This window comes from Channa argus, chromosome 15 (genome assembly GCF_033026475.1).
Source record: "Channa argus isolate prfri chromosome 15, Channa argus male v1.0, whole genome shotgun sequence".
Lineage (NCBI taxonomy): Eukaryota > Metazoa > Chordata > Actinopteri > Anabantiformes > Channidae > Channa > Channa argus.
This window is the reverse complement of record NC_090211.1, coordinates 1,170,670-1,194,965: the sequence shown is the minus strand read 5'-3', so window position 1 is coordinate 1,194,965 and position 24,296 is coordinate 1,170,670. Positions and strand designations below refer to the sequence as shown.

At 43.2% G+C, this 24,296-nt stretch overlaps 2 protein-coding genes and 1 long non-coding RNA gene across 3 annotated transcripts; 2 read left to right on the top strand and 1 right to left on the bottom strand.

Moving 5' to 3' along the window:
• Positions 1-3,809: 3,809 nt before the first annotated feature.
• LOC137100418 (uncharacterized) lies at positions 3,810-23,220 on the bottom strand. The gene is made up of 3 exons (XR_010910898.1): positions 23,052-23,220; positions 8,651-8,789; positions 3,810-7,788 (listed from the first exon to the last, which is right to left on the bottom strand). It is a non-coding gene; the product is annotated as an uncharacterized lncRNA (long non-coding RNA).
• On the top strand, positions 10,972-14,207 carry hoxb6a (homeobox B6a). The gene is made up of 2 exons (XM_067478238.1): positions 10,972-11,836; positions 13,425-14,207. Exons 1-2 carry the CDS (start codon positions 11,266-11,268, stop codon positions 13,709-13,711), a joined length of 858 nt encoding a protein of 285 aa, XP_067334339.1. The 5' UTR covers positions 10,972-11,265; the 3' UTR covers positions 13,712-14,207.
• hoxb5a (homeobox B5a) lies at positions 18,484-22,284 on the top strand. The gene is made up of 2 exons (XM_067478236.1): positions 18,484-19,383; positions 20,725-22,284. Exons 1-2 carry the CDS (start codon positions 18,690-18,692, stop codon positions 20,970-20,972), a joined length of 942 nt encoding a protein of 313 aa, XP_067334337.1. The 5' UTR covers positions 18,484-18,689; the 3' UTR covers positions 20,973-22,284.
• Positions 23,221-24,296: the final 1,076 nt, after the last annotated feature.

Below are 24,296 nucleotides of genomic sequence, written 5' to 3'. Positions count from 1 at the left end.
AGTGAAGCAAATAGTGGAAAATTTTTGTGGAAAAACAAAATCCCTGCATTGTGTCTTCGACTTCGAACACCCTGCGGCTCTGGACCTGCAGGTCGTAAAATTATGACGCGTTGCCGCATTGCGAAACCGCTTTCACGCACGCCTTTCAGGCCCGTACCAAGCCTCAGGTGTTGTGGTTGTTGTGCCTAGAGATCGCAGTTGGACTCAGATTCACTCTCTTCTCTGTAGGCAATGCATAATGCAGCATTTCATCCGCCTGCAGCTTGATACAGGCGCATAAGCATGAATGCGTTTGTCTAAACAAAGGAGTCTATTAAAATACTCTGTCTTACCGTCCAGGGGGCTGATAATATTATTCTATTTCCTCCCATGAAACATATTTCGTCCCCTCATTGCAGTGGAAGCCCTTGTTGTGTGTCTCCCAGACTAAAAAGTTGGTTTGGCCATCTTATGAAACACTGTTTGGGTTACTTCAAGCACAACCCAGCCCTGAATACTGTAGATGTGATTAGCCTACAAAACACATTATTACGTTGTGATATTGAAACATTCTTAAGTACATGTCTCTAAAACGTTTTAGTAAGCATTCTTCAGTCAGCACAGCAGTGTGAATATTCTGAATTAACCCCGCTACGTTCGCACTGATTATGAGGTTGTTTCTAATAAAGTGTGAGTGATTTTACACTTTATTTTTACAGTTAATTAAACGCAGTTTATTAGAAAACAAACAAGTATGTGATGTGGGTCATTGACACGGAAGTGAAGCACACGAATAAAGTAGACTGTTTGAAAGACAATAGGAACAGTGAAGCTCAAAAAGCAACGGAGAGAAGACAACAAAGACAAAAAGAGAAAAAAAAAACATCCCCGTTCGTTTCTGGGTTTGGAAGCTGTTTGTTTTCTGTTTTAAAAGGGAGCAGAACAGGAAGAAAATGGCGTCGGAGAGAAGGAGAAAAGGGGGAAGGAGTAGCTCCACTCTAACAGCACACCATGAAGAAATGCAATAAATTCCTTGTTTTATATGAAAATTTACAACTTTGTGATACAAGTTTATGAGTGGCCGCGCGCGGGGATTGGCCGATGGGCTGGTCATGTGGACGCGCTTAACGTGAACATGAACTTTTTATGATTTCCCAAGTGGCTATATTGCTGCTGCTCTGCGCTCCGGCCCGAGCAGCCGCCTCTCCACGGCTCTGCCCGGGGCTGGCGAGACGCCGCGAGCCCGACTGCCACGACGAAATGAACGCCGAGCTCTAATTAAACGGACTGGTTAATGAGAAGACTAGTTATAACTGTGAAACCCGGCACGAGGAGACGCTGTCAACAACCCACCCCATCCCCCTCCTCCTCCTCCTCCTCCACCTCCTCCCGCTGCTCTTCCTTCTCCGATATGGCTCCGCGCTCTGTCTGGTCTCGTGCTGCAATAGATGGACCGAGATGGGGACAGTTCCGCTGTGATGAGTCGAAGTCGAGGGGCGAGCCGCGAGACCAAATCCGGGAAAACCATCGGACAGATCATTTCAAATTTACATTTTAATTGAAACTGACACTTTATTAAAATGGTCACTTGTCACGGCGAGGATGGTGATGATGATGCCATGATGAAGATGGCGGCGGTGTTTTGACGATTGGGTGACAACGGGGGAACGCACCCCTGCTCCAGTACCTCCTCCTCCTCATCATCTTCACCTCCTCGCGCCGCCACCCCTCTAACCAATTATCATCCATCCATCCGCTCTACACACGGCAGGGCTGTCTCCTGCCATTCCGGTGTGCCTGCGCGCGGGACGCCGAAGTGAGCTGCAGGTGTGTGGGGCTCCTGACGGATTATCAACAAACGGTAAGAGCCGTTCTCGCCCGTTCTGTCCCCTGTCAGGCCTGTGCGCTCTGCTGCATGCGCAGTGTTGAAGGCAGAAAACAAGCTTCGCGTGATTCTGATGCTGCTGGTTGATGCATTAAGGTTATAAATGAGGTGTTACTTTTCCCTCTCAGATTAAAGAGTTTCCTAGCTGGATTAGGCTCCACGAGGAATTATCCAGATGAATTGGCTCTCTAAGTGCTGGGATTAGGTGCGGAAGAGCGATCCATTGGGTAAAACTCGGCGGTTAGAGATCCGGAAGATTAGCTCACGTCTTTTTTTGCCCCAAGCCGTGCAGGCTGTACGGAGGGAGGGGAAAGTGTGTTCACGAGAGCGAGGCTGGCTTTGATGAGGACAGGTGTGCTGCGTTTGGGAAATGGAACATTTGTAATTACTTTTTTTAGTAGGAGGTTTGTGCATCTTCCCGCTTGTTTATTTTTTACGTGTTAAACAGGCGGCAGAAAAACATAAGTTGCCCTCTTTATCTCTCTGTCTGTCCTTTGGTGCTCAGAGAGAGAGAGAGAGAGAGAGAGAGAGAGAGTTTGAACAGATACAGGAATGTTTTTCGGTCTGGATTTGTCAGCCCACTTTTATGACTTTGTTTCCTTCTCATTTCCTCCCTAAGGCGCCCAGGCTTTTTTTTCTTCTTCTTCCTCTTCATCTTCCACAGCTAACCCCCCCAAGAACAGACACACACACACAGACACATACACTCACTCACTCCCTCACAAACACATCTGCAACTCTGTCTGTCTGTCTTTCTTCTTTCTGGTCTCCAATTTGTTGCTGTCTCAAATATCAATAGCACGTCCACCGGAGGGGATCCCTTCATCCCCCCCACCCCCACCCCCACCCCCAACACACACACACACACACACACACACACATTGAAACACTAGAGGATTCACCCACACCTCACTCCCTCCCTGGCCTGAGAATAACTCCAATTCATGCTGTAAATGTCCATACTAGGTTGCATGTCAGTTTATTTTGTAACTTATGAATCATTGAATATTGCTGTGAATGACAGCACCAATTCCCAGATTCATGGGAAGAAAACAGGGATTTGGTTTGAAAGCTAAGTCACAAACTGATAAACTATGCACAAGCGCGAAATAAATTATTATTATTATTATTATTATTATTATTATTATTATTATTATTATTATTATTATTATTATTATTATTATTATTATTATTATTATTGAAGTAGCCAATGTCACGCTCACTGTAGTGCTCTTCTTGTTTTTACTCACTGACACAAAAATCAAAACATGCACTTGCATTGTTTCGGTAAAACTAAATGAACTTTGAATAATTTGATGTTTATATAAATTTTATGTTAAAAACATGAGGAACGTGTTTGTGTCAATGCGCTCACATTGATATTATAGCTGGAAACACAGCCTTGTTCTTTTGGCAGGAAAGAAGCGCCTCAAAATGGGAATGTGAAAGCAATAAAGTCATATTTGTCGCGTGTCAGAAAGACGCACCAATTCAGTAGATGTAGCGTTTAGTTATCAGTGGTTAATTTTATCATTAGCGCCACATTATTTTTACATTTGATTTTTTTCATATTTGGACAGCAACATTTTTAAGACCAGTGCCAAATTTTCTAGAATGCGGTCAAATTTTGGCGCTTGGAAACTGGAGGACATTGAATTGTTACCATAAGTCTTTGAATGTTATAAATCTAGTTACGTTTCAGACTTTTCAAAATTAGTTTTTCCCAATATTTAAACATGTCCCGCTGAATGGGCTCATATTTAATAAAACAATTTCTGTCTCACTCTCTCTCTTTGTGTATTGGGTGTCTGTGTGTGTGTGAGACAGAGAGAAAGAGAGAAAAACTGTAGGAAGAACAAAGACAAAGAAAGACACAATGAGTCCTGCTAAGCCCAGGCAAAGACTTGAGTCTTTAATAAAAACCTTATTACAATTAGAGCAGATAATTGTTACATTTAAAATTATATATTTTATACACTATTATATTTGACAAAATTATTACTTATGGCATAGTTTTAATTGGCTACAACAGCAGTAGTAGTGTTTGTGTGCATTAACAGTCACGAGTCATTAGTTTTTGAGTTTATGTATTTTTAAAACAAATGTGGATTTGTACAATCATAAAATATTCAAATATCACAGATGTAGTTTTAGTAGCATACTGATCAATAACAATCCATCACATGCAGACAAGCTAAAAACGTATTTTACACCAAATGAACACTTTGATGAAATAATAGATGATAACTGTGGAGTTACCGGTCAAGTCTGTCGCTCTGTGGGGGAAACCAGCTTCTTACATGGACAGCGCCAGGTAATAGAGCGGTGGTCACACTGGCACCAGGCCGGGACGCAGCAGCCGTTCTGCGGCGGTGTTCATTGATGAGCCACCCTGCGGCTACAGAACAGTGCTACAAAACGCTCTGGCGCCATCTACCGTCGTGTTGACAACAGCACCAAACATTCACACACCCACGCACCCTGGCAAATACATTTTATCCTCAGTGATATTTACTCGTCAAAGACATTTACACGCTGTCTGTGTGTGCTGCTAAAGGTGTCTTTGTTGTACTTGGAAGGTGTGATGTGCAGTTGCCAACATCTGTTAGTGTGTGTGTGTGTGTGTGTGAAGTGTTGATTGCAAACTGGTGTTTACTTTGTTGTTACAGTCCAGACATGTGCACAGCCAGGGAACGCGCGCCTGTTTGCGCACGCAGGTGTGTGTATGGTGGTAGGGGGCTGTTTCATTTTGTCTTTTGTCCTCCTGGTTGTTGGTAACGTTTCTCCTTCCTTTGATGTAACCGCAGAGAGAGAAAGATTTGTGGCATGGCAGCAGAGACGCCGCTCTCTATCCCCTTCTGTCTCCCCCTCCAAGGTTAGGCCTGGCTGCTGCTACACTGGGGTGAATGAGGCGTGGACAAAGCGTACTAGTACACACAAACGGCTTTCATGTGTATGTGTGTTTGTAAGTGTGTGTGTGTGTGCGCGCGCACAGCGAAACAAAAACCCAGCATGTAAAATTTGTGCTGATTGGTCTGGGTTACTCTTTCGACATTCTGAGGCAACCAGCGGCTCTATAGTTTCCGCGTGCGTGTGCCTGTGCTTGTATAAACGTAATAAGTCGTCCTTGCTCCGGGATTTCATCATTTTCAGAGCTGCTGTTCAACCCCCCAAATAGCTTATATGCATCCAGGTGTGTGTGCTTTCACGTGTGTGTGTGTGTGTAATCATTTGAAAAGATCCTTGTGGAGGGAAGGCTGGGGGAGGCAGTAATCCAGAGCCTTGTGTTTAATTTATGAGCCAGGCATCATCTGACTTTAATCTGCCATTCAAAATCAACTTCACCACATTAAGATTATGTGGACGCTCAAATACACATCACAGACATTTACATGACTCGTTTGGATTCTGTGACATTGTGGTTATCTTGTCAAAGATGAATGTGTTTATGTGTTGTGTGTATCAGCTACTAAACGTATCTATTATTAGATAAATAATTTTAATAATATTAAATACGAATATTAAATAATATTAGTGTTTGTTGTTGTTATTGTTGTTAATGCTCTTGTCTTTTGATTACTCCGTCGTCAAACGTCAAAAACACTGTATAGTAATATAATAATAACAACCATTATAATAATATTTATTAGAACTGTAGTCCAATAAATGAAATACATGTGATATAGACTATGTGAGGACGCGCACCTGCAAGCTTCTTTTTATTTAGCCGAAAGTTTACGCAAAACAAGCCGCCTTTCCCGTGTTGCTGCATCTATGTGTCCACTAATATTTAACTACACCCGGGGCCCTTCTCTGGCCGAGGGCTCGCGCCCACAGTCCGTTGAACTGACCCACAGCACGAGCTCACGGTGCCATGAAGGACGCGGCCCGCCGGCTCGCTCTGCCTGGAAACGATTATTACGTTAAAACAAGAAACCCTTGTGAGGCAGTTTCTTCCAGTTTGTCATTAACCTGTGCAACATACTTTCTCTCTCTCTCTCTCACACACACACACACACAACAGTGAGCTTGGTGTTTAAACACGCCATGTATATAAACAGCGACGTGCTGTTGGATGTAGGTAAATAAAGTTCAGCAAAGTTATTTTTCCACTTTTCTCCTCTATTTTGTATAAGGTTGGAAAGTTTGATGATCTGTATGTGTTGATTGTAAAAGTCCTTTATACATTTGTAAAAGTTCTTTATACTTTAAGTACTTTATAATTTAACTTTAACTAATCATTTAATATCAAGTCTAGGGTTTAAGTTAATTACATTTACATGGCGACGTTGTTCCATAAACGGTGCGTATTTTAAAACATAATACATAATATTTCAATAAATAAAAAGATAATAATAATAGAAATGACTTTGGGTCTTGTGGGATTTCAAAATATTCCCCAACTTTAAACAATCGAAAAGGCATTTTGATTCCAAAATAAATACAGGTTATTTTGACACTGTATTACTTTCACCTTCTCGCTCATGCAGTGAGGGAACGTTTGAAAACATGCTCCAATTCAGTTTTATCTCTGTGACGCTGAAAATGTTGTTCTGGCAAAATAGGAAAACGAAAAAAAAGTTGTTCAATAAAAAAAATAAATAAATAAATTCGTAGAGGGTTAATTATTTCCCAGTAGTTAGTAATGATAATACCAAGTACAACGCGGGCGGTGTGAGAGTTGCTGTGGATGAAATGAACTGCGGATGAACTGTACATTGCTCCTGAGAATGTTCGAGCGCGTTCCCCCTGTGCAGCACAGCGCATTTGTTCATCTGCTGTTTGCTGCGGGCCTGTTTTTCACCTCGTCGCCATTCCCCCGACTTTACAAGGAGTCATAAACGGTCATAAAGCCATAAAAGTCCCGAGGTCACACACAGAAACACGGGGTGAAAAGGAGCGACAAAGCTGTAGAGCAGCACTGTGACTCCTTCAGCTTTAAATGTCGATAATCCCTGAAGTTTCTCGGATTCCTGGAGTTCCTTTAGTAGCTCTGAAGTGTTTACACTGCAGCTCAATCACAGCTACATAAGTCTGATTTACTGCGCGAGAATATACCAGACTTAAAAACGCATTTCCTTCATGAAAAACCCTGCCACTTGTAATTATCACCCTGGTGAAAACTGTATACACACTTCATTAAGGTTATTATTATTTTAGTTTTCATAACTAGTGATTTCTCTTAGTGGGAGAGCATTATTTTTCTGTCTCCACCTCCTGCACAGACTGCTTCAATGCATTATTAATAATATGAATATTATTACTTTTTATTATTACTAACAGTAGTAGAAGTATTGGTAATTGCTACATTAGCTGTTGTTGTTGTTTTGATATAGGATTACTGTTGTTGGTCGAGGTTTTGGTTTATAAAAAGTAAACTTAAATCGTTTTTAATGTTCATACGTTGCCCAAAATGTTAATGAATTAAACGTAAAACCCAAATTGTAGACTGCATTTATTCATGTGTTTATTTTTATTTATGTGTTTGTTTCTTTTGATTTATTAGGCAACAACACTAATTGTATTCTTGCTTACAGTATTATTTATGTGTATGGATACATGAAAACAGCCTGAAAACAGCCGTTAAACTCCCGGCTGCAGATTGCGCACATGGTGCTAACTGCACAGTAACGTGTTCCAGCAATCAGAAAGATTCAACTGTGTTTAAACTACAGTGTGTTAAGCTACAGGAGGAAATCGACAGGGAAAACACACCGTGATGATAGCTTGAGCCCATAGGACACAGTGTGTCCTCCAAATACCGTGTCCCGTTGGGTTTCTCTTCTTCAATTAATTTCTCACGTACATCGAGTTTACAGCCAAACGCTCTGCCCGTTTTTTTTTGTTTAGTTTCCAATCTGAGTGCCCGGTCGCGGACCTTCCCTTTCCTGTCGCAGCTTCGATTGTCCCACACTGTTGCACACCTGCTACGACACAAAAAACACAACATAACTAGGCAGCAAGCATGTAGCTCTATGAAAATATCTAGAGAGGGCCACGTGATATTGTGACAGAAAGTAGGTCATGCAAGCTGTGCTGATTGAAGCAGTCTCCCCTTATTAGCCCTGTAACACAGTTTTCTACTGTGGCTCAATCACAGGCAGATTTTAAGGTTTCTCATAGTGGCCCCTCTATCTCTTAGTTTCAAGCAATACACGTTAACACAACTCTGTAATAACCTAACTAGAGGGTCATAAAAGTTTATCATACAGATTGGGCATTATTAGAATACATATCATAATGCAAAGTCACTTGCTTAGTGTTGTTTAGGCTGTGATTTTGAAGGGAATTCAATGTGGTACCAATGTTATTCTACATCTGCACCCGTCATATTATTCGTATATTCTTATTTTATGTTGGTTATTACATAGACCTACTTGCATACAAAGCCTATTTGCCAGAAGGAGACTGAGCCAATATTATCCCAAAACCACAGTCAAATTATTAGTGTTACAAACTATTGTGGTTTTGTAATAAACACTCACACCTCACCTTTAGAGGACTGTCATTAATGTATGATGCCCCAGAGCATTTCACTGAACACGTGGTAAACACGTTTATAACTGCATATCAATCCAATGGAGGCGTTTTACACAGACTTAACTCCCTTACTACACCCTCTCAATGGCTGCTGCACTGGATAAATCAGAACTTGTCAGTCTTCTGTCAGAAAGTCATATTTACCTTCCCGGCTGCTGAACAGGTAGCTCTGATAACATGCCAGAGCCACAATCACGTTAAGACCGTGCTAAAGCACACGAACTGTATATATAATAATAGTATTACCGTCCTGTGTGTGTCCCATGCTGTAGGCCATGCCTGTCCCGTCCCGACTGTTAGTGCTCATTAATGATTAAACCACAGGCAGCTCCAACACAATGCTGCAGCTTCCCGTTCCCACAAAGCAGAGAGGAAATGGAGCGTCCTGCCAAGGAGAGAGGGAGAGAGAGGTCGAAATGAAAGTTATCGAGAGAGATTCCCCGTCTGTCTCTGTGATCATGCCCAGAAAGCAAGACTTGAGGATCACACTGATTATCTGTCCCCCCCTGCTCTGAACTGTGTTACTTTTAAAAGAAGAGCCAAGGCATTTAGGAATGGAGATGGGTGGGAGGCCAAAGTAAAAGTAAAAATAGAGTCTTTGTCTCTATTTGTCAGTCGGACTGTCGGCAGTTTGGCCATGCAGACAAGCCAGAGCCTGTAGGGGAAACACCGAGAAAGACACAAAGAGCGAGACTTATTTATGGCCGCGATTATTTTACAACCTCAGCGACACATATTCTGTTTTGTAAGTGTGAGGGAAAGGCAGACTGAGACTGAGCTGTTCTTTATCTTCTCCATCTTTCATTTCTTTCCTCCCTTCTCTACAAGAAGTGGTGGTAGAGGTAGCTTTTTTTAAAAATACATCAATCTAAAAACCCAAAATCCAAAACTACTACCTGAAAGTAGCCACATTGTGTCACACAACACTAGTTTGGGATCTTCTAGCCAAGAAGACTAGCTCTCCATGTAACTGTGTTATTGAATTACCTTTGTGTATTTAAATTACTTACATTGTTTCAATTACAACAATTATAACAAATGCAAATAACAATAAGATACGCAGATTATTCCCAGTGTATTTAAACATTAAAAATAATGAATTTAACCTGTACTTTTAAAAATATTTTTGATATGTTGTTGCATAAGCATTTGGAATTTAACGCCTACTTTTTGCTGTTAGTGTGATATTTTTATTTCATGGCTTTTTTACTTTTAATATATGAAAATAAAAATATATACTTCAAAATGTGGCATATTGTATAATAAAGTTGTTGGGTTTTTTTTGTCATACTGTATTTTTTTTTTTGGAGAATTGTAGCCTAAGCTATTTATCTAAATATCTTTAATATGAGCATAGAGTTCCAGGCGCGAGACTGCAATCAGTGTCAACAAAATGTGGAAAAAAATGGGAAACTTCGAGACTGTTTCTTTTCTTCCTCTCCTTGTACATTTCAACCCAATCAGTGTCACAGAAGAAGAAACTATTAATTTACTGAACACGTTCATCAAGCTGCAGAATCCTCCGGTTGAGTTTTCCACTGACATTACAGATCCAACACATTTATACAGCTGGATTCCAAACAGACCAGCACCATCTTGTGTTAAAATAAATAACTAAACAACAGATATCAGATTATGTTGAGAAACACCTCCAGTTTGTCAGTCGCTCTTCCGATGGAGAAAATACTCGTAATCACAAAGCCTTATTAGGGAGAGGACACACACATTGACCAAGGAGGGGGCATAAATTTACCCACCAACCCAAATATATCAATTACAAATGTACAAACACCTCAGTAGACGTGCACAGCTTATTATACTGTAGACGAACCCACATCCCTGCTTTACACACACACACACACACACACACACACAGAGAGACGGGACCACACATGAATCCTGCTCGCTCCCGTCTGTGATTTACGCTCGCCAAATTCATTTTAATGCGGTCTGTATTATCTGCAAAGCGCCTGGAATATGTTTTATTATTCGGTTGCCTCTGGTGGTACAGCAGCAACCACCCCTCTGGGAGGGCCCGCGTGCGTGTGTGGGAGCTGCTGGGTTTTATGGGTCTAACAACAGACGGTGGAAGACACACGGGGAGCGAAAGAATCAATTTAACGCACGGAGGATTCCGGCGTGATTGCGCAATGTCACCGGGAACCGGAGGAAGATTAGAAAGGGAGATTGAGAGAGAATTAAAAATCGAGAATAGGAGTGAGAGATGGGAGAAGGGAAATAGCAAAGTGACGAGGGGGTGGTGTGTGTGTGTGTGTGTGTGTGTGTGTGTTGGGGGGGCGCGGTTCTCCCTGTTCTTCCTTTCCCCAACTAAAGGAAAAGGGGCGAACGAATGCCAGGCACAGAAGCTCCCCATTGGTCAGTCTGAGGTCAGCTGGTCTTTGCCTCCCCCTCTGCCCCTCGTCACCCCATCCCGTCTTCTACACGCACAAACACATACATAGACACTCTCTCACTTGTGCCCCCCCCCCCCCCCCCCCCTCCCCCCCTCCATCTCTCTGTCCCACACTGGCACTCAGCCACCCAGATACCCCCCTCCCTCCCTCCCCCTCACCCTCACCCTCCTCACCCCCTCCTCCCAATCTGCGATAAACTAAGTGATAGCAGCAGCCCGTCGGACTGTCGGCTATAAAACACAACAAATCATAAAGTGCAGGCAGGGGAAGGCAGAGGAAGGAGGACGGGAGGGAGAACCGTTAGCCGTTAGCCTCCTTCTTCTTCTTCATCGCGTGAACGTTATTGTTGTGTTTGTTCCGTGCCCTCCTGTCCTCCCTTCTCCTCTCCTCTCCTCTCCTTTCCTCTCCTTCCTCTCCTCCTTTTTTCTGCTCTTCTACTTTCTTCCGATGAGTTCCTATTTTGTCAACTCCTCTTTCCCGGTGACGCTACCGGGAACGGGTGGAGGAGGGCAGACGGCGGAGTCGTTCCTGGGTCAGATCCCGCTCTATTCATCGGGATACGCCGCCGACCACCCGCTCAGGCACTACCCGGGGGCAGCAGCCGTCACCGCAGCCGCGGCCGTGGCGTACGGAGCGAGCAGTGGCGGCGTGCACCAGGAGAAAGCGTACCCAGCGTCCACCTACTACCAGGCCAATGGTGCGTACGGCGGGCACCGTGCGGCAGCAGCAGCAGCGGCGGCGGGGGTTGGTGTAGGGGGGGCAACTGGAGCTGGTGCCTGCGACTACGCTACAGCAGCGGCAGCAGCGGCTGCAGCGGCGGCAACAAGCTTCTACCGGGACAAGGAGCACCCGTGCAGCCTGGAAGAACACCAGCTCACACTGAGCCAGGACGGTATGCACCGTAAAGTGGACTGCACTGGGCTCAGTGGGAAGGGGCTGTTTGGTGAAACGATGGACGACAAACAGCCGTCGTCAGCTCCTATTTATCCGTGGATGCAGCGAATGAACGCGTGTAACGGTGAGTGTCTTCTTCTTATTCCTCTTCCCCTCTCTCTTGCATATTTTATGATCCCCGTCATAAAACTGACGTTTGTTTCCTCCGTCAGCCCCCTGCTCCGTCTTCCCCTTCTTGATTTCCTCCTCCTTCTCTCCCAGTAGCTGCTTTAAGATCCCGTTTGTTGGCCTGTCAGTCAGCATGTGCTCGGTATTTTATTGTCCGTCATAAACCGGGTTTGTTTGGGTTGTAGCTCCTGTTACTGTAAGTGACCTGCTGACCGAGGCAGCTACCGAACAAGGGGAAGAAAACTGGAGAGGAAAAGCCTGTCGGAGAATGTTGTGGGTGGAAACAAGAAACAGACACAAAGATAGATAGGGAAGAAACGAAAAAGCACAGATTATTTCCTCGCTGGTTTAATTTCAAATTTCAGCGTGTTCCTCGTTTGCCTTTTCGGCCAAACTTAACTAAACCACCAAAAAATAATATTTGATTAATAAAGAACACTGACACTAAAAATGACTTGCTCATTTCTTTTTTTAACTTCGTATTTCCTGTTGCTGATAGAGTAACTCTAGGAGCTATATTTTATTGTTTTACTGTTATGTTATCCACTGATAACCCTGCACAACCGACGCTCTTTATTCACAACTGAGCACATTTATATCAGACTAATGAGGCCTGCTAGCGCTGTTAAGTTCACAACCAGCCTAAGGGAGAATGCGCAGATTTATTTGACTCAATAATAAGCGTACGTTTGTTCTTTTTCTTGCTGTTGTTCGATTAAAACTAGAGTATAAAATGACTTGTGAGCTTCTGCACTGCCAGACCAAAGAAAAAACGGCTTGTTGAGAGTGACTGTGACTAATGGAGGATGATGCAGGGCTACTGTTGTATGAAAACCCTTTAAGACACACCGAGTTATGACAGATGAGGTGGAAAGAATAAAACGCAAAGCGACACATAAATGACAGCTGAAGATGTAAAAGGCAGCTGGAGTGACACACAAACCCTGAGTGCTCCTCCATAATCCGGTTTGTGTGAGTTTTATTTATGGATATTTAGACTTAGAGATGTGCCCTGAGCGGCATGCGGCTTTCAATCCACGCTCAGCTTTTCAGATCGATACAGAAACTGAAGCTGCTAAACTGATAACATGGCGATTTGTTTACCACTGGGGGCCAAAATACTGTTTGTGAGGATCAGGGTTCCTGTGCCCTGATCCTTATCATAGCTAGGGAAATACCCACTGAATTATTATCAAATGCATTATTATTACTATTATTATTATTACTTGATCGCAGTGTTCAAGCTTCAGTTTCTCTGCTTATGCTGGACCAACAATTGATTGATATTATCCGAGTACTAGTCCAAAAAAGGACACCTGAATTATTAACACGGGGTTTCAATACTAACTTTTCTGATCTTCAACTAGTAAAGTGGTAACAGGGCAACTTTTATTAATATCAATGGATTAAATGAGGTTACAATGTTTTAAATCTGAAAAATAAAAACCCTGGAGGCGACTAGCTTTTTTCTGTCACCATAAAACCTGTGTGTTTTTGCTTTGGTTAAATTGTAACCTCGTCTCTGTCTGTCTGTTCTCCCTCAGGGACCTTTGGCAGCCCCGGGAGGCGCGGCCGGCAGACGTACACGCGCTACCAGACGCTCGAGCTGGAAAAAGAGTTCCACTTCAACCGGTACCTCACCCGGCGGCGGCGGATCGAGATCGCGCACGCGCTCTGTCTGACGGAGCGGCAGATCAAGATCTGGTTCCAGAACCGGAGAATGAAGTGGAAGAAGGAGAACAAGCTCATCAACTCCTCTTCTTCCTCATCCACTTCCTCCTCTTCTTCTACGGTGAACGGTGTAGAGGAGGAGGAGAAACGGACGGAGTGAAAGAACCAGGGGGAAACAAAAAGAAACTGATGTAAGACTTGTAAAAGAGGAAGAGGAGGATTGAAGAAAAGGCATGCTGGTTAATCCCCTCGTCTCCCCTTGTCAAAGTTAGTCCAGACGTTGGTTTGGTGTGAAAACTCTGGGAAGAAAAGTAACCTACATTTTTATTTTTATTTTTTGTTTTTTACCTGAGCAGGATTAAGGGAAGGAAAAGGAAGAAGAGAATCTCTTTTTGATCCGTCGCCACCCACAAGTATCCAACTGCTTCTATGCTGTATTTGCTTCACTATGTGGTCTGAAAATTGGGAAAGAAGCGAAGGGAAAAAAACTCAATAAAAAAAAATAACGATGGTGGTGGTGGTGGTGGTGATGAAGAGGCAGGCTATGATATTTAGCCAAAGAGTATTTAAAAAAATACAATAAATAAGTTACCCACCACCCAACGGTGACAAGCTGTTCAAAGACAGTTTCCTGTTGCATTCCAAGAAAAACTCAAAATGGCTTACTTATTGTACTTAGTTGTTCATTTTGTCAAATGTATTTCTCATCTGTCCAGCACTTGTTTTGAATCTCTAAGGCTCGACTTCGACTTCATTGTTTATTTTATTTTTTCTTTCTTATTTTGTAACAGTGTTGTGTGTAATATACCTTCGGTTACACGTGTGAACTCGCGCAGACACACAGCAAGATGGGGAGTTAGAGCTCTTTGACAAGTGTAGGTTATGTATGTCCTATGGTGTTCATATTTAAACTGTATAGAAATAAACAAGGGGGGGAAATAATGCAATTTCGGGTGGGGCTGGGGATAATTTAACCTTTACAACTGTTTGACTTTTCCCATATAGAGGGGCGCGTGGGAGGTGATGTTAACCTACTGATGTTGTTCTCCAAGCTACCTAAACGTTCAGGAAAGTGTATATTTTATGGATTTTTACATTGTTTGTTTATGTTAGTGTTTTTTGTCAAGTAATTACGTATACTACCTATAAGAATTGTTCAATAAAATGTCAAGAAATGTTGGAGAGGATCTTTTTTTGAGCTGACAAATGATTTACTAATTTCTTTAAACCTTTTTGCGAACGAACATATAAGAACTCGACGCGAACGTTTATCGGTAGAGATGATTGATGTCATAAGCGGGCATCTTACTCACGTGTTTACTTAACACTTATAAACTGCCTCTAAGCCTTAAGTGTGAAATATGCACGCACATATTTACGGCGCACGAGGCAAAACTGAGGCCTACGCCAACTACGCGCACGCGGCGGTCCGAAGGGGAAGTGACAAGGGGCGCGAGCTGCTGCTGCTGCTGCTGATGGCTGAACTAATTAATGACCACACTGAGGCAGAGAAAGTTGATCTGTCCTCGAGCCGGCCAGCCAGACACGTCACAAACACATACACTCACACACACAAACACACACACTTCAGCCAGACAAAGTGGACAATGTCCTCCTGACCCATTGAACTCTGTGTGTCCCCTTAGCGAGTCCGCGCCTTATCTCAGCAGTTTGGGTTTCACTGATGCGGGCGCGTGGACGTAAAACTCGTTCTTTAATTTCTGCCAGTTTTTTTTTTTTTTTTTAGCAAATGATAAGGGATTCGGACTGTTGGGGACACAATGGAAATAGTAGCAACACATCGTCTAAATAATCAGGAAACGCGTCATTACTTTAAACGATTTCCACGTTGTAATGTCTGTAGGCTTTAATTATCATATTATGTTACGTCGAAAAACTTCGATAGAAAACATTGTATCGTGTAAAATGAGACACCAATGTTCTTATGGTAATATACAGTTATACTACTCAAATGTGCCTGTATCATTAACAACTGTATGGGCAACAAGGAACACAGTTAGGCTACTATAACATTTGTTAATATAGTTTTATTAAGTTCATCATCAGCAGAGTGGTAAAGACTTTCACTGCATGTTTTGTTATTAATAGTAGTATTTGTCATTGTAACATGTAGAGAAACACACGTCTGTTGTAAATGTCCGGCTTATTCAGTGCTATTCCACTTGTTGTCCTAACCTTATTGAGCGGCAGTAGACATATTAAGTTTGCTAATAAAATCCTGCTCAGTTATAGGACCTGGTGCCAAGTGAATGTATAGCAGGAGTTGTCAGTAAATAAGTAATACAACGCAGAGAAAATAAAACATTCCCTGCAGTATTTGTTTGGCAGAGTCGGTAAGTGTAAGATTTAATATGGTTTTATTCGCTGCAATAAGCTCTGATAATTGTTGTTGTTTTACTGTGAGACTCAGCTCAATAACAGAAATAGACTTAGACTCACCATCAAATGATCTCACTGAGATATTATCTGGCAGAGCTAGAACAGTCAGAGCTGGTTTGTTTGGCGTGTTGTGAAGTTATGGGATAGGCTTCTTCTTTGCTTCCCAATTCCCACAGCGAGGATTTCTGCTGTAAGGTGAACTGTATGCTAGCAGATGTTCTACGTGAAACACGGTGGAAATGGTTTCACTGTGACCCAGAGGGCTCATTTTACCAATCAACACACTCATACTGCACAAACTCTGTCTGGTAGAATACAACACGATTCATATTTTGGGGCAAAGCATGTTACGGTTTCTTTATTTACCATCCACTTGAAATCTTGTTTCTCCAAAACATTTTAAGGCGCTTTGGAAAGTTGCATGGTGGCTCCATGCTATGACTTTTCTGAATTGAGTGTAGAACCAGTTCTGTAGAGCATGTTCTACTTGTGTGTAATATTTCTTTCAAATTTGAGAATCTGCAAAATTGCTGCATGTTTAAAATGGCAATCTCAGTACTCTAAATCTCAATGTGTTGTGATTATATGGTTGCATAATATATGAAAAAAAATACTCTTTAGCGTATCATATTCATGGTCAGTCAGAGTAGAGACGGATTCAGATTTCCTGCGGAAGCACCTTGCTCTATCAGAAAAGCAAATACTGAATCCTGACCGTCCCCCGGAACCAATGAGCAAACTGGGAGCTAAACAAACATCATACTGACAGTAATAATAATTTAAAATAAAATGCAAGAGTGGTGCAAAAATACATGGTAATACACAAACAAAACGTGAAGCATTAGATAGTTGGTTGTATTTCCCATTTTTATTCGGTGGTAACATTTCAATAAATCACCGACCACTCGGAAACGGAGGAATTTGTTTAGCCCCACAGTGAGCTGTCTCGTGATAAAATATTCAATTGGATTGGGGAAATCTATATTTAATGAGGGGAGTGTTTTCAGAAGTGTTTGCCAACTGGGTCAGTGCCTCCTCTTGTGTGTCTCTGGCTTTTCGGCCTGCTTTCAGGCCAACAGTGGGCCGATTTAGTATTGCCGTTGAAAGTCTTGTAGGAAGAAAATGAAAGGTGGTATCTGTTTGGGGGATTTTTAGCCCCCTGTTGCTGCTCTTTGCAGTTGTTTCTATCTGCTGGGTTGCTTTGGAATATTCCAGATGATTTTCATTCCAACTGTTAGTTTATCTTGCTGCTCTCAGTGTGAGAGCAGCTGAGTGTCTGAAATGTGCGCTGCAACTACACACACGTGCAAGAGTACATTTACACACATTACACCCCCCCCCCCCCCCCCACCCCCACCGACAGGGTGCAATCATTTGTATCATTTCCTACACACAAAATTTGGAATTCTTCATCTGCCCCATGTTAGCTGCAGACTGTCTACTGTTGCCTACTACAATAACACAGACACACACAGACACACACACACAGGCACCCTGACTGACTATGCATCCCAACCTGAGAATCAACAAATCATAAATCTGTAGATTTCCATCCAGTATGGACATCATAGGTCAGGTTTACCATTCCTCTACAGCTGAAAGAGAAGCTGGAGGGCAGTGGAAAGAAAGAAAGAAAAAAAGGGAAAAAGAAAGAAAGAAAGACGTTCATACAGGTTTTCACTATATGTGTGTACATTACTGAACAAACTCAACTACTCTACTCTACTGGCAGAAAAGAGAGAACAAAACACTGACCAAAATTAAATACCTGCATTTGTTTGGAGAGTAAGCCGACCAAATTGGTTAAATATTGATAATTTTGTTAAATGCATTTCAACACGTCTGGAACAATTCTGATGTTTTTTTCTGATAGGCTCTAATTGTTTTAGGGAGCCTTCACGAGGCTTCATTGCATTTTTTCCTACGCCATATTGGTTATGCGTCACAGAATGACGTGGTTTGTGAAGTCTGACACATCATTAAGCTTTTTAACTTTCTAATGGTGGTATTATCGGTAGTACTAGTATTAGTAGTAGTATTTAGTTGTGGTGATTGCTGTTGTTGAAACTGCTGCTGATTTTTATGACAAACCGCTAAACTCAAACTTTATCTCTCAGTTAAAGGTGGAAGACAGTGTCTTGTTGCTTGTTGGTTTTGGTTGTCTGCTTGTTAAATATTCTATTATAGTAAAAGTATAATATTTTTCTCTCAATCTGGCTTTTACATCGGTGCAATAAATTATTTCTGCAGTAGGTGGCGCTCTGAGCTCACCCCCGGCACCCCCAGCAGCAGCGTAATGGGTGAGAGAGAGTGAGGGAGGGAGAGGGAGCGAGAGAGCGAGCTTCCCCCGCCCATCCCTTCATCTTTAGAAACCTCAGAGCATGAATTACCTCTCCAAAGTCATCGGCGAGAATTTACGACTGGTCAACAAAAGCACGTGACCACCCCCCTCCTTCCCCCTGCCTCTCTTTCTCCTCCCTCACCTCACCCCTCACCTCCCCCATCACACACACCCCTCCATCCAGCAAACACACACACACACACACACACACACCACCCCACCCCCATATTTGGACGGCACATACATAGCTAAAAACGAAGTACAGTGCAACGCCATAATTCACTAATACATCATAAATCGTTGAAAGTACCCGCGTTATAACGACCAAGAGAAATCTAACAAATCAAGCGCCCCTTAGTACTCAACTGTAAGCTTGCAACTCTCTAAAACAACCTAAATGAGCTCTTACTTTGTAAACTCGTTCTCGGGGCGCTACCCAAATGGCCCCGACTATCAACTGCTAAATTATGGAACCAGCAGCGGCGCAATGAACGGCGGGACGTACAGGGACTCTTCCTCTGCCACCATGCACCATGCGACGGGCTCTTACGGCTACAGCTACAATGGCATGGACCTGACCGTCACCAACCGGGGAGGGGGGAGCAGCGGCGCAGCCAACACAGGAGGACACTTCGGGGGCGGCTCGGTCGTCGGAGACTCCAGGGGCTTCGGCTCACCGGCCCCAGAGAGAGGCTTCAGACAGCCATCGAGCTGCTCCCTTGCTTCAGCGGCAGACTCCCTCCTGTCACCCGGTAGTGGAGACGCCAAGCTGGGCTCCCAGAGCTCGTCTCCCCGCTCGGAGCAACCAGGAAGCGGTAATCTCAGCTCTTCCAGCTCCTCCGGAGGTGCTAGCGGGGGAAGCACAGCTCAGCGGTTCACGGAGCTGGACGACTCCTCACCAGAGACCGAGGAGCTGCAACATAACCGGGACCCCAGCCACGGTGGCAACCCGCCACACAGAACCGGACACCCGCAGCACGGGAAAAAGCAGGAGGGCGGCCCGGCGGGATCAGCCGCCGGCAACAATACGGGCAGCGAGGCTCAAACACCACAGATATTCCCCTGGATGAGAAAGCTGCACATTAGCCATGGTACTTGCTGCTCTCCTGTTAAAAGCTTATTACCTCTGTATCATCGAAGTTCCACCACGATTAATATTCACAATACTGTGTCAGTAGATTTCAGGCTTTATGTTTGAACACAGGGGGTTGATGACAGGTCTGTTCTTGTGGAAGCTACATTGAGGCATGGTGCTCTGTGCCTCTTTGCTTACACAACGAGCAGAATTATTGCTGCTTTGATTTGAACTAGGGTTACATTACTACTTGATAATAATTGACAAATACACACACACACACAGACACACACACAGCCACGCTTTCTCGTTTTATCCAGCCCCCACTTAGTGTTTTTCACTGCGTCAATGTAATGTTTTAAATTGAGGGTCAAAGTAAAAGCCATGACGTTTTCCAGCCTTTCATTAATATAAAGTTTATCTGCTTTATTTTGCGCCTTGATTTTATCTTAATAAAGAGCTATAAAGATATTTTAGTTTTTCTTATTGACTCCAGAAAGTAACTTAAAGGGACAGCTAGCCAAGCTTGGTTAATCAGGTGAAAACAACAACAATTTTACATTTCCCTCCCGAAGAAACCATGGACGCCGGATGGTTGCCCCCCGTCTTTTCTCCCCCCGTTTTTTTTTTATTTTAGCAAATTCCACAAAAGCGTCATAAATCTGTCAAGGGACAAGCGAGCCGGGTAGCAAAGCCCAACAGGCTGAAGGGTGCAGACAGAGCCGGGTAGGAAAAGAAAAAGAGTGAGAAAAAGAAAAAGAGGCCAGGAAGGCTTTGGAAGCTGTTGCTCCTTTGAAAAGTGAAGCTTTATTACGTGTGGGAACTTTATTAGAGAGGTGAGGCAGAGGACGGGGCCATAAAACGCTGAAGGGCGTTAGATGGAGTGAAAAGAGAGAAAGACAGAAAATAGAGAGGGTGATGGTGAGGAGGGGTAGTTGAAAAAGAAAACAGTAATGTGACAAATAAAAGCAAATCCTTTAGCACAGGCTGTGGAGTGGAAATGGCCGAAATAAAATGTGTCAAGAAAAACTGCTTTTGAGATGAAGGGCAGTTTTACGCACTTTTGTGCCTTTACGCACATAGACTGTGGCAAAACGACGTTTAAAATATGTCACTTGTATTGTGCGTGGAGGTACAGAAAAAGGTGATCACAATAATAGACAAATGCAGTAATAATACTGCAGGTTTTGATGCAGCAGTACAATGTTACATCTACGCACCGGCATTCTAGCGCACAGTCGGTGCACATGCTGAAGTGCATTAAAAGGTGTGTTTTTAAATGTTCAGCCGTTTGTGTCACATGTTGATGCATCCAAACACGCTCCCTAACAACCTTTTGTTCCATCCAAACCCTCAGATATGACGGGTCCTGACGGGAAACGGGCGCGGACGGCGTACACCCGCTACCAGACGCTCGAGCTGGAGAAGGAGTTCCACTTTAACCGGTACCTCACGCGGCGGCGACGTATCGAGATCGCGCACGCGCTCTGTCTGACGGAGAGGCAGATCAAGATCTGGTTCCAGAACCGGAGGATGAAGTGGAAGAAGGACAACAAACTTAAAAGCATGAGCCTCGCCACCGCCGGCAGCGCCTTCCAACCCTAAATATTAAATTTAGGGTTGTAATAAAAAAAGAAATAGAAAATCCGTCCATCTTCTTGGAAATGTTCCTACCATGTACAGGCTTTCCAAAAGGGAATAAAAGACAAAATAGTAGAAAAATAAAATTAAAGAACCAAAACGGGAAAGCCAACGGAGGATGATGCAAAAAAAAAGAAGACGGTAATGAAGAAACGTGTGTATATCACAAAAAGATTCCAAATCTACATTTAAAAAAAACACTTCCTGTTAACAACTGAGTACTGTACAGCAGCGCAGCACTTTTTATTTGTTCGGCATGTTGGTCTTTGGTGTTTTAGGGCAACGTGAAGATGACTGTGGTACTTGCTGTTGAAGAAAAAAACAATTATTAATGTTGCTGTATGTTCTCGTCATTTTAAAAATAGATGTGCGGAGGAGAGGGGTCGAGGATGAATATGCTACCTACCGTTTATTCCTATGTCCTACATTACAACCTTGCTACCTACCTGTTGTTTAATGTCTAAATATCGTTTATGTGTCAAGTGCGATGTTTTGTAATTGACAAAGTGCTTTCTAGAAACGTTAGCATGTGAGCTCCTATTGTAAGTCATTTACTGCCAATAATGCGCGTATAGCCAACTTGCTTGAGTCCCCCTCCTTCCCTCACTGTCAGTTACCTGCCACTCCAATCTAGTCCTGTTTTTATTGAGGAACCAGGAGAGGTCTGTGTGTGTGTGTGTGTGTGTGTGTTTGTGTGTGTGTGTGTGTGTGTTTGTCGAAAAACAAATCAGCCCTCCATACATCTCGCACCAATCCATCCATGATGTTGTGTATAGCTCTTTTATTCAAAAAAAATGTAACTGTACTATATTGTTATTATTGTAATTATCGGATCTTTGTTTAAGAAAAAGATGTATATAGATATTGACATTTTTAAATGTGACCACTTGGCTATTTGTAGTTTCTGTGTGCGTGCATGTGTGTGCGTGTGTCTTTATGTAGCTGCGTGGACAGATCTGTATGACGGTTTAGACTTGATATTATTGTTAGGGTTAGAACTTAGTTTAGGGTTTACGCATTTAGTTGTAATTGTTAAAAAGTAGCCAGAAAATACGAGATGTCACAGTGGTTCCTTACAGCTATAGAAAGACAAGCGTGTGTGATATATGTACGTTTGCGCGCGCGTGTGTGTGTCTGTACGTGAGCGCGAGTGTACGCATGTAAGGATAATGGCCACCGTCCTGTAAAGCCTGTGAGCTTTCTGCCAATGAGCTTTTTGTATTTGTTTGTAACTTGGATTTAAAAAGCAACAACAATAAAGTTCCTAATACTCAGACTGAAACAGCTGAGCATGTTGTAGTAAAAAAAAAAAAAAAAAAAAAAGGGGGGGAGTGGGGGGTAAAAAGCCTTAGGGTTTTAAACATTACAGTTCTAATGGTCAAAACTTTTAGATGTCTTCAGGCGTCCTCAGGCGCAGTTCCGTCAAGTGCCAGTAGCATCATGGATTTACTTCATATGCAAATGTAATCCTGTGTCTGATGGCATTTAACCGCCAAACTCTGAGGTCTCTGAAGTCTACAGGTCTGGACTAACTGTCTAACCTAAGCTCCAACAATTCCTTGCAAATATTTCACATTTCACCTTCTAAGCGCTGCATGTACGTGCTTATTTGGAATTAAAAGCAAGGTTCAATTTCACAAGTTTCTTGTGCTACAAATTGCCTCAAACTGGAAAAAACTAACTGTAAAGACATAAACACCCGCTCAGAGGCCTGTGAGTCCGTTTCCCTGACCTCACTTGAACCCTAAACGCCACATTTCCAAGGCGACAACCTTCTGGGCCTTTGGCGGCATCACAGCGCCAAGTTAACCAATCACCAAATAAGCTGGGTAAAACGCACAGAGAGACGTCAGCGCACACACATACGTACATAGGCCAATTTCAATCTCCACTGTCCAAGTCTGACAAGACAACAAACTATACGCCCCGGACAAATTGGTCACTTTTCTCTAAACGACCTTCCTTTTCCGCACTAACTGCCACTCCCGGCTAAATTAGATTAGATTCTCCTAATTTCAACTGTAAACAAATAAATGAACTCACCGACTGATTCTGCTGCAGCGTCCCTTTCCTTACACCGCTCAAGTCCTGTTCCTATCTCATGTCTTCCTCTCTGTGTCTATGAGTGTTGAGATGTTTTGGTAAAGCTCACCCCTTCTGCTTTGGGCCAAAGTATGAAAGAGAAGGCAACTTTGACATTTACATGTCAAACGGGTGAGGGTTTTTATCTCCAAGTTGGATCGTAAAGATCAGGCCTGGTCTCAGACTGATACCTCTCACTGGCTCTCCTCTGGTCACGTGGGGTCCATAAAGTTAGTTTTATGGTTTTGGGGAGTTGACAATGTACTATATATTTCACATTCTAGAAAGCAAGTGACGGTTTAACGGCTTCGCGGGGATCCTAAAGGGGTCAGTAAAGTAGAGATAGAGCGGGAGGGGGAGGGAGTGTATGTGTAAGAGAGAACGGGCCACTACTACCGGCCGCTGTTCCTCCTCCGGTTCACAAGCAGCCCGGCGAGCTGCAGTTTGTGCCGCTCTGAACGCTGGGAAAGCCCGGTGGAAAGAAAGAGCAAGGACCCACAGTAAGTAGTGTTGAATGCTGGCTTTAAGCAGGGGCTATGTAGAGAAGGAAGGGCGTGTGGGGGGGGGAGGTACAGGGAGAGAGAGAGCAGTGCAATTACCATGTCACTCACCCACTCCGTAGTGCTGCTGTACTAACGCGCGCTCTGATTGCTGCGAAGCGCCGGTTTGTTTGAGATATTTGAGAATCGATGTTGTGGCTGGTCCGGGCCGCTCGACAGTGGTGGCGTCACAAATGGAGTGTTTACTTTTGTGTAACCCCTACAGTGTGTGTGCGCCTTACTGGATGTGTAATGATGACACACAAGAGGCTTGCTGTATGTGGCTAGAAGTTAACACACAGTGGTTCACAAGAGCGCTGTGGGTGCATTTCAGTGTATTTCTGTTTGGATGTGCGTAAAAGTTTTGCAAGTCTGGCAAAATTTCAAAGAGCACTGAAAAGTCACATTGGTTAATGTGACTGAACAAAGAATAGTTTCAGATATTATCACGAGGCTTTACATGCCTATACTTTAATAGGAACTTGTTTGGTTTCTTTAATAATATAGCCAATAAAAGACTGGCAAGCTGAAGGCGAAATCACACTCTGTTGGCAAACTCTTCGCTTGTTCCTTAAAGCGTAAATTAATATGGCTCATGTTTTCTCTATCCTCTTAAAAATGATAACATAAAGCCATCATGGGATTGTGAATTTAATTCGCATTTTCT